Source organism: Cebus imitator, unplaced genomic scaffold (genome assembly GCF_001604975.1).
Source record: "Cebus imitator isolate Cc_AM_T3 unplaced genomic scaffold, Cebus_imitator-1.0 Scaffold153, whole genome shotgun sequence".
NCBI classification, from domain to species: domain Eukaryota; kingdom Metazoa; phylum Chordata; class Mammalia; order Primates; family Cebidae; genus Cebus; species Cebus imitator.
In genome coordinates this window covers 716,106-725,210 of record NW_016107468.1, presented here as the reverse complement: position 1 = coordinate 725,210, position 9,105 = coordinate 716,106, and the positions used below count along the sequence as shown (strand labels likewise).

Sequence of the window (9,105 nt, the reverse complement as noted above, 5' to 3'; positions counted from 1 at the left end):
TCAGCTTCCCAATGTGCTATGATGACATGCATGAGCCCGGGTAGGTTTTGCTTTTCGGTTTTTATTTTGTTTTGTTTTGTTTTGAGGTGGAGTCTCACTCTATCGCCCAGGCTGGAGCACAGTGGCGCAATCTCAGCTCACTACAACCTCCACCTCCTGGGTTCAAGCGATTCTCCCGCCTCAGCCTCCCAGTAGCAGGGATTCCAGTCACTCACCACCATCCCCTGCTAATTTTTGTATTTTTAGTAGAGACAAGGTTTCTCCATGTTGGCCAGGCTGGTCTCAAACTTCTGACCTCAGGTGATCCACCTGCCTCAGCCTCCCAAAGTGCTGGGATTACAGGCATGAGCCACCGCGCCTGGCCAGCAGGCAAGATAAAGGGTTTATTGAGGGGACCTACATACAGGATAGTCCAGACATGGCGGGCCAAATAGGAAAACCACAACTGCTTATAAAACATGTGTAGTTGGCCAGGCATGGTGGCTCATGCCTGTAATCCCAGCACTTTGGGAGGCCGAGGCGGGTGGATCCCAAGGTCAACACATCGAGACCATCCTGGCCAACATGGTGAAACCCCATCTCTACTAAAAATACAAAAATTAGCCAGACATGGTGGCACATGCCTGTGGTCCCAGCTAGTAGGGAGGCTGAGGCAGAAGAATCGCTTGAACCCAGCAGGCAGAGGTTGCAGTGAGCCGAGATCGAGCCACTGCACTCCAGCCTGGCAACAGAGCAAGACTCCGTCTCAAAAAACAACAACAAAAAAACTACACATGCAGTTTATAGAGTATTTCCACTTAAGACCCTCCCCCTCATAGCACCCTCCCTCTGGCGACCTTCATTTAACCCCAGACATAGGGCCACCATCCCCTAGACGGCCGGAGTTCCATGGGAGGGGCCAGGGGTTCAGACTTTTGTCATAGATAAGAAATGAATCTCCAAGTTGGCCACTCCTGTATTCCCTAGCTTAGAACTCTGCAGCTGGGCGCGGTAGCTCATGCCTGTAATCCCAGCACTTTGGAAGGCCAAGGTGGGTGGATCCCGAGGTCAGGAGTCCAAGACCAGCCTGGCAAAGATGGTGAAACCCCGTCTCTAATAAAAATACAAAAATTAGGCTGGGTGTGGTGGTTCACGCCTGTAATCCCAGCACTTTGGGAGGCTGAGGCAGGAGGATCACGAGGTCAAGAGATGGAGACCATCCTGGCCAACATGGTGAAACCCTGTCTCTTCTAAGAATACAAAAATTAGCTGGGTGTGGTGCGTGCACCTGAAGTCCCAGTTACTCAGGAGGCTGAGACAGAGAATTGCTTGGACCTGCGAGGTGGAGGTGGCAGTGAACTGAGATCACACCACTGCACTCCAGCCTGGGTGAGACAGAGCGAGACTCTGCCTCAAAAAAAAAAAAAAAAAAAGAACCCTGAACACATATTCTTCTTAGATCATGGGGTCATTTTTCAGGGTATGCTTATGTTATTGTTGTCAAGTGTGTACCATGCACTATAGCTAACCATTAGGAAGTTCTGTTTTTTGGTTTTTTTTGAGACAGAGTCTTGCTCTGTCGCCAGGCTGGAGTGCAGTGGTGTGATCTCTGCTCACTACAACCTCCACCTCCTGGGTTCAAGCAACTCTCCTGCCTTAGTCTCCTGAGTAGCCGGAATTACAGGTGCATACCACCATGCCCAGCTAATTTTTGTATTTTTAGTAGAGATGGGGTTTCACCATGTTGGTCAGGCAGGTCTCGAACTCCTGACCTCGTGATCTGCCTGCCTCAGCCTCCCAAAGTGCTGGGATTACAGGTGAGAGTCACCATGCCTGGCCACCACCAGGAAGTTCTATAAGTGAAGCAGGGCTTTAGAAACATGCTGTGAGCTGGACTCAAGTTGAAGGCCCTTGATACATTAGAAGCCAGAGACCAGGTACACCCACATACTGGGAGAAGATGAGGGCAGAGGTGATGTATCAGCTATCCACTGGTTCATTGGTTTATCCCAATAAACCATTCCAAGTCTTAGTGGCTAAAAGCAACTTTTTTTTTTTTTTTTTTTTCAGAGACAGGTTCTCACTCTGTCACGCAGGCTGGAGTGCAATGATGCAAACATGGCTCACTGCAGCCTCAACTTCCTGGGCTCAAGTGATCCTCCCACCTCAGCCTCCCAATTAGCTGAGGCGTGCATCACAGAAACAGAAAAGCACAGAAAGAACAGCAACTACAGGCATGCATCACCATGCCCAGCTAATTTTTGTATATTTTTTTTGTAGAGGCAGCGTTCCGCCATGTTGCCCAGCCTGGTCTTGAACTCCTGATCTCAAGTGATCCACCCGCCTCAGCCTCCCAAAGTGCTGGGATTACAGGTATGAGCCACTGTGCCCAGCGAACAACTATTTTTCATCTGTCATGTTTCTGTTGATTGGCTGGATAGTTCTGGTTTCACCTGGGGCTCATTTGCGTGGCTGCATTCATTTAGACAGTCAGATGGAAAGTCTAAGATGGCCTCGTTCACATCTTGGCATGGTCTAGTATTTGGTGCTAGCTGTTGGCAGAGGCCTGGCACAGCTGGAACACCTGGACCTCCTTATGTGATCTTTCTTCCAAGCTTCTTTATAGCAGGATGGTTTCAAAGCAGCATTCATTCCAAGAGGGCAAGTCCCAAAGCGCAGGACTGAAGAAACATTTGCAAATACCCCATTGGCCAAAGCCATGAAAATCACATAGCCAGACCTAGAGTCAATGAGAGAAACACCAGAAAAATGCAATGACAAGGAACTCAAAAAGGAAGGAATTCCACCAGGATGGCGCCCATCCAACGCTTGTGTCACCTTGGAAGCCAATACTTCCTTAAATTCAGGGCCCAAAGTGCCTCACTTGCTTCACCCTAATCCCAGCCTGAAATCATCCTCGGGACTTGGCAACCCAGAGGTCAATTTCCTTAATCCCCCAAAAGGAACTTCAGAAGTTAGTTTCACAGAAATCTTAAGCACCAGATACAGCTGAGTAAAGGTGTTCTGCAAGTCAAAACAAGAAGGTATAAATTTGCAAACTTTGTGATGGTCTGGCTTGATGAAATATAAAGCCCACAGTGCTTTTTAACAGTTTTGGCCAGGTGCAGTGGCTCATGCCTGTAATCCCAGCACTTTGGGAGACCGAGGTGGGCTAATCACCTGAGGCCAGGAGTTTGAGACAAGAGCCTTGCCAACATAGTGAAACCCCGTCTCTTAAAAATACAAAAGTTAGCCAGGTGTGGTGGTGTGCACCTGTAATCCCAACTACTCGGGGGGCTGAGGCAAGAGAATTGCTTGAACCCAGGAGGTGGAAGTTGCAGCAAGCAGAGATTACGCCTCTGCACTCCAGCCCGGGTGACAGAGCAAGACTGTCTCAAAAAGAAAAAAAAATTGTTTTTTACCAAGACCCACAGTAAAACATACCTTTATATCAAGCTGTAGTGCACATATGCAGGCACACACATGCATACACCCCTGTACACACATGGACAAAATTAAAGTGCCCTATAGTATAGAAAAGATGATGGCCAGGTGTGGTGGCTCACGCCTGTAATCCCAGCACTGTGGGAGGCTGAGGTGGGTAGATCATGAGGTCAAGAGATTGAGACCAGCCTGGCCAACATGGTGAAACTCTGTCTCTACTAAAAATACAAAAATTAGCTGGGCGTGGTGGCAGGCACCTGTAGTCCCCGTTACTCAGGAGGCTGAGGCAGGAGAATCGCTTGAACCTGGGAGGCGGAGGTTGTTGCAGTGAGCTGAGATCGCACCACTGCACTCCAGCCTCAAGAGAGATCTAGTCTCTGTCTCAAAAAAAGAAAAAAAAGAAAGAAAAAGAAAATATAATAGTAAGCTACCCATTCTATATACAGCACTGCCATTTTCTAGTTTATTTCAATTTTTTTTGTTTTTTCGGGGGGTTTTTTTCATTTTGTTGAAGAAACGGTCTCACTCTGTTACCCAGGCTAGAGTCCAGTGGGGCAATAACAGTTCACTGCAGCTCTGAACTGCTGGGCCCAAGGGATCCTCCCACCTCAGCCTCCTGAGTAACTAGGACTATAGGTGCACGCCACCACACCTGGCTAATTTCTTACATTTTTATTTTTGTAGAGATGAGAGTTCTTGCTATGTTGTCCAGGCTGGTCTCAAACTCCCAGCCTCAAGAGATCCTCCTGTCTTGGCCTCCCAAAGGGCTGGGGTTACAGGCATAAGCCACCATACCCAGCCTGTTCAATTTTTTGTTGTTGTTGTTGTTGTTGTTTTAAAATATTATCATGCTCTGCTAAGTTGATTTCACCATCTATTACATGGATCACAAATAGTCTGCAGATTGATGCTACCTGAGGCCATCCAGAGCAGAAGTCAGAAAACTAGCCAAGTCTTGCCTTTAGCCTTGTTTTGTTTCACCTGCTTTTTTTTTTTTTTTTTTTTTGAGGTGGAGTCTTGCTCTGTTGCCCAGCCTGGAGTGCAGTGGCCTGATCTTGGCTCACTGCAACCTCCACCTCCCGGGTTCAAGCAATTCTCCTGCCTCCGCCTCCCAAGTAGCTGGGATTACAGGCATCCGCCACTTCTGGCCTCAGGTAATCTACCTGCTTCGGCCTCCCAAAGTGCTAGGATTACAGGCATGAGCCACTGCACCTGGCCGGTTGTTTTTTTTAAAGAAACTGAATTTTATACCATCAGACAGGACTCCCTTTACCTGTACCATTTCCAACTTTTTTTTCTTTTTTTGAGATGGAGTCTCACTCTGTTGCCCAGGCTGGAGTGCAGTGGCGTGATCTCAGCTCACTGCAACCTCCACCCAACTGGTTCAAGAGATTCTACTGCCTCAGCAGAGTGTGACACCATGCCCAGATAACTTTTTTGTTTTTAGTAGAGAGGAGGTTTCACCATGTTGGTCAGGCTGGTCCAAACTCCTGACCTTAAATGATCTACCTGCCTTGGCCTCCCAAAGTGTTGGGATTACAGGTGTGAACCACAACACCCAGACACATTTCCAACTATCTGATAGCCAACTGCTTCACAATTCTGTGTAACCTGTCTGGCCCTTGAATGCATTTCTGTTTGGACTTTCTAGATCTCTAGATTCTAAAGGCATAGATAGGTGCACTGATGCATTCCACAAATACTGAATGAATGTCGCTCATAGGCTAGTCAGTATTGCTGACAATGGGAAGAGACAAAAATCACTGCCTGTGTGGAGTTGAGGCCATATAGGGGAGAGATAGATAAGCTTTTTTTTTTTTTTAAAGTGCTGAGACTGGAGGATCGCATGAGGCCAGGAGTTCAAGACCAGCCTGAGCAACATAGTGAGATGCCCCTCTCTACAGAAAGTTAAAAAAAAAAAAAAAAGGCTAGGCACGGTGGCTCAAGCCTGTAATCCTAGCATTTTGAGAGGCCAAGGTGGGTGGATCACCTCAAGTCAGGAGTTCAAGATCAGCCTGGACAATACGGCGTTCTCTACTAAAAATACAAAATTTAGCCAGGCATGGTGGAGGGCGCCTGTAATCCCAGCTACTAGGGAGGCCAAGGCATGAGGATCCTTGAACCCAGGATGGGGAGGTTGCAGTGAGCCAAGATCACGCCATTGCACTGCAGCCTGGATGACAGAGCAAAACTCTGTCTGAAAAAAAAAAAAATTAGCCGGGTATGGTGGTGTGCAACTGCAGTCCCAGCTACTCCAGAAGCTGAGGTGCGAGGATCGCTTAAGCCCAGCAGTTCAAGCCTGTAGAGACCTATCATGGAGCCCCTGTACTCCATCCTGGGCAACAGAGCAAGACCGTGTCTCTTAAAAATTAAATAAAAGAAAGAAGTAAAAGAAAATGAAGTGGAAGGGGGATATGCATGCTCTAAGATCTATGTACCACAGATTCCGGGCTTTCCACCCTTTTGTGGAAATGACAAAACCTAGGATGTTCCTACCTAACAGATGAGGGCTGAGGGAAGGAGAGGGAGCACAACTGCAATTTTCCCCTAAGAGAGAGTTCTCAGCCTGCCCTGGCTGGTAGATCTCATCCATCACGTCCCCGTATGACTGTGCCAAAGGTCGATGCACCAGTTACTTTAACCCAGAACACCGCAAAACCAGACAGCCATGACGGAGGAACCTCTGTGGTCCGAGCACGTGGGCCCTGGGGTTGGAAGTGCCTCCGATGCACTTTGCATTTTCCCCTCACTCAGCCTTCGCAGTTCCCATCACCCCCTCTCTCGCGGGATAAATGGCCACCTCGTTAGCTCTGCACACATGACCCTCCCGACCGGACTCCTGGTGACTGTGCCTGCCTTATCTCTTTTCTCTCCTCCCTCACATTTTCCGCTGCAACAAAACCAAACACAGCACCGTGGGGGCTTTCACGCTTCTGTGCCTTAGGACACGCTGTTCCTGCAGCCTGGAAGGCTCCGGTCCTCCATCGGCGCGCCCTCATCCCCTTCCTACGAACTCCCATTCACCCTGCAAAACCCACCCTGGATGTCCCCTCCCCCAGGTCACCCCCTTTGGCCTGTCAGTCCCCTCCCTCTGGGTCCCCAGCACGCTTTTCGGTTTGGCTTCTCTGCACGCTCATGACCGATTGCCCTACATCTCTGCGCACCCAGCCCCGGGCCTCCTCCAGCACCGGAGTCGTCTGGGTTGCTCTCTTTGCACTCCAAGCGCCTAGTCCCGAGCCTGAGTGAGTGCCAGAGGGCGCACCTAGGCTCAGACTGGCTCCACCGGCCCCGCGCCTCCCCTCGGCCTCCCCCGCGGCCCTGAGGGTGCCCGCGCTCCTGCATTTCCCGTGCGCGTAGCTTGGCCGCCCAGCCCCCGCGTCAGCAACAACAGCAGCCGCAGCAGCAGCAGCAGCAGCAGCAGCAGCAGCAGCACCACCACCACCACCACCGGGGTGGCCCCCACGCGGACTACAAGTCCCGGCAGGCCGCGCGCGGGCCGCGCATGCACAGCGGCGACCGGCGTTTGAGTGGCAAGTTGTTTGTTACAGCGAACACCAGCTGCTCCCCGCGCCGGGCGCCGCGCGCCGCTGCTCCGCCGCTCGGCCGCTCGGCTGCTGCTCCCCGGCGCTGCCTCCCTCGCCCCGCGGCTCCCCCTCGCAACTTGGCGGGCCTCCTCGCCTTTGTCCGGCCCGGCCCGGCCGCCGCCGCCCCCCGCGCCCGGCGCCGAGCTCCCGGGTCCCCGGGCCGGCTGTCGGTGCCGGCTGGGCGCGGAGGGGGCGGGGGCCGCGGCTCGTCCCCCCGCGGATGAGCCGCCGCGGACGGGGCGCGGGCGGACGATGGAACTCCACATCCTGGAGCACCGGCTGCAAGTTGCCAGCGTCGCCAAGGAGAGTATCCCGCTGTTCACCTACGGCCTCATCAAACTTGCCTTCCTGTCCTCCAAGACCAGGTGAGCGCGCGGGGACGCGGCGCCGGCCGGGGACAGACAAAGGGGGCGCACCCCGGGCCGCCGTCCTCGCCGCGGCGCCTCGGAAAACAACTTCGGGCCCGGGGAGCGCCCCCGCCCCGCCCCCGCCGCCGCTTCGCCCGCGCCTGACAAAGCCCGAGCCGCGGGGTCCTGGCTCCGGGACCCCCCGCAACCCTCCAGCCCCCGGTGCGCCACCCCCCACCTCCGTCGTCCCCTCCCAACATCTCCCACCCCCTCCCCCATTGCAGCCCCCTCTCCGAAATCCGGGGGTGGGGGGGGCCGGGGCGGCCGCAGTGGCGGATCCGTGAATGGATGAAGGAACGAACGAATGAATGAATGAAAAACAGGTGTGGGGACGCGGCCGTGGAAGAAACAAACTGACGCCCCCATCCCCCCATCCCTCGGTTGGGCCGGCCCCCGTCGCCACGGCGGGGGGAGGGATTCCGCTGAGCGCGGTTACCCGGAGCAGAAAATCATAAAATCATTAGTGGGTGTTTATCTCAAGGTGCCTAGGAGGCTTGCTCGCGGACGGCCTGGAATGGAGGGGCAGGGGGGGTGGGCCAGGGCCAGGGAGGGGCTGCAGAGGACGTGATTCTTTTTCCTCAGGGTCCTGGAAAGGGGGTGGGGGATGTTTTGCCCAACCATGGAAGGGGAGGAGCAGGGGTGTTTATGCATCTGCCTTGAGGCTGGGCTTGGATGCTGCAAGGGAAGAATAGAGTTGAAGGCCTTGGAAGGTAAAAGAGGGAAACACACAGACATTCACACACACATACGTGCATTTTCTCCATGCCAGGTAAGGGTTTGACTTTGTGAGCCCGGTGGTTGCTTACATTAGGGTTTCGTTGTTGTTAAGGAGCCCGAGCCCACGGGTGTGTGAGTGCCAGCGAGCTGCTGTAACTTAAGTCTCATTTGCCCACCATTGTGACTGTAGGAAAGGAATGATAAAGTTGATACTGGTTGCTTTTTCGCGGTTTGGGGCGGTGGTGGCTCTCCCTCAGTGCAAAATGAATGAATACATGACGGGTCAAGGTTAGCGGGAAAATGACAGCCCCCTTGGGCTGCCCCCTTTGGCACTGAGCTCAAGGGACATAGGGAAATCATTCCATCCGAGCCTGTTATCTGCCTGTGAAAGTTCTTGCTTGGAAATCTCACTTTGATGTGTGTGTCTGAGCCGGGCGTTCAGTCCGGCTATTGTTTGCGAGATGGAGCCAGAGCTGCCGGTGGCATCTTGTTTACTTTCTTCTCCGGCTGCTCTGTAGGGTTTGGAGATTTGAAATCCTTGCCTAGCCTCTGCCACGGAGCCTGTGCTCGCAGTTGATTGCAGAGGGTAATGATTAAACAGGTCATTTGAAAACAAAAGCCAACAGCTCGGATTCTGAACGGCGCCCCCAGCCCTCTGACACACAAAGCCCCCTCTGGCTGTTGACACCTTCCAGTCCTGCTTCTGCCTGCCCTCTGCCCCCGACTCCCTAGCCAGGCTTGACGTTCCAAGCCTTGGAGGTAACAGAACAGCCTTGTTTTTCCAAGCCTTGGCCCTCAGCCCTGGGCAGCCCCCTGGCTGATTTCTCGGCCACCATTCAAATGGGGATGATGACTCAGGCTGCGGCTGTGCACAGGGCCTGGGTGCTGGAAGGGAGGGGGCATTTGGGGGCTTCTTAGAAAGGCAGCAAAGGACAGGGTCCCTCAGCTTCTTCTCCTTGGAGGAGGGACTGGTC

The 9,105-nt window shown here is 53.0% G+C and overlaps 1 protein-coding gene across 1 annotated transcript in view; it reads left to right on the top strand.

Annotated features, from left to right (window-relative positions):
* Positions 1–6,902: 6,902 nt before the first annotated feature.
* The window catches only part of CASTOR2 (cytosolic arginine sensor for mTORC1 subunit 2), a 58,727-nt gene continuing 56,524 nt past the window's right edge, over positions 6,903–9,105 (top strand). Inside the window, exon 1 of the mRNA XM_017543339.2 lies at positions 6,903–7,372. Coding sequence (XP_017398828.1) covers positions 7,260–7,372 — 113 coding nt within the window. The 5' untranslated portion in view covers positions 6,903–7,259. The remainder of the gene's footprint in view (positions 7,373–9,105) is intronic.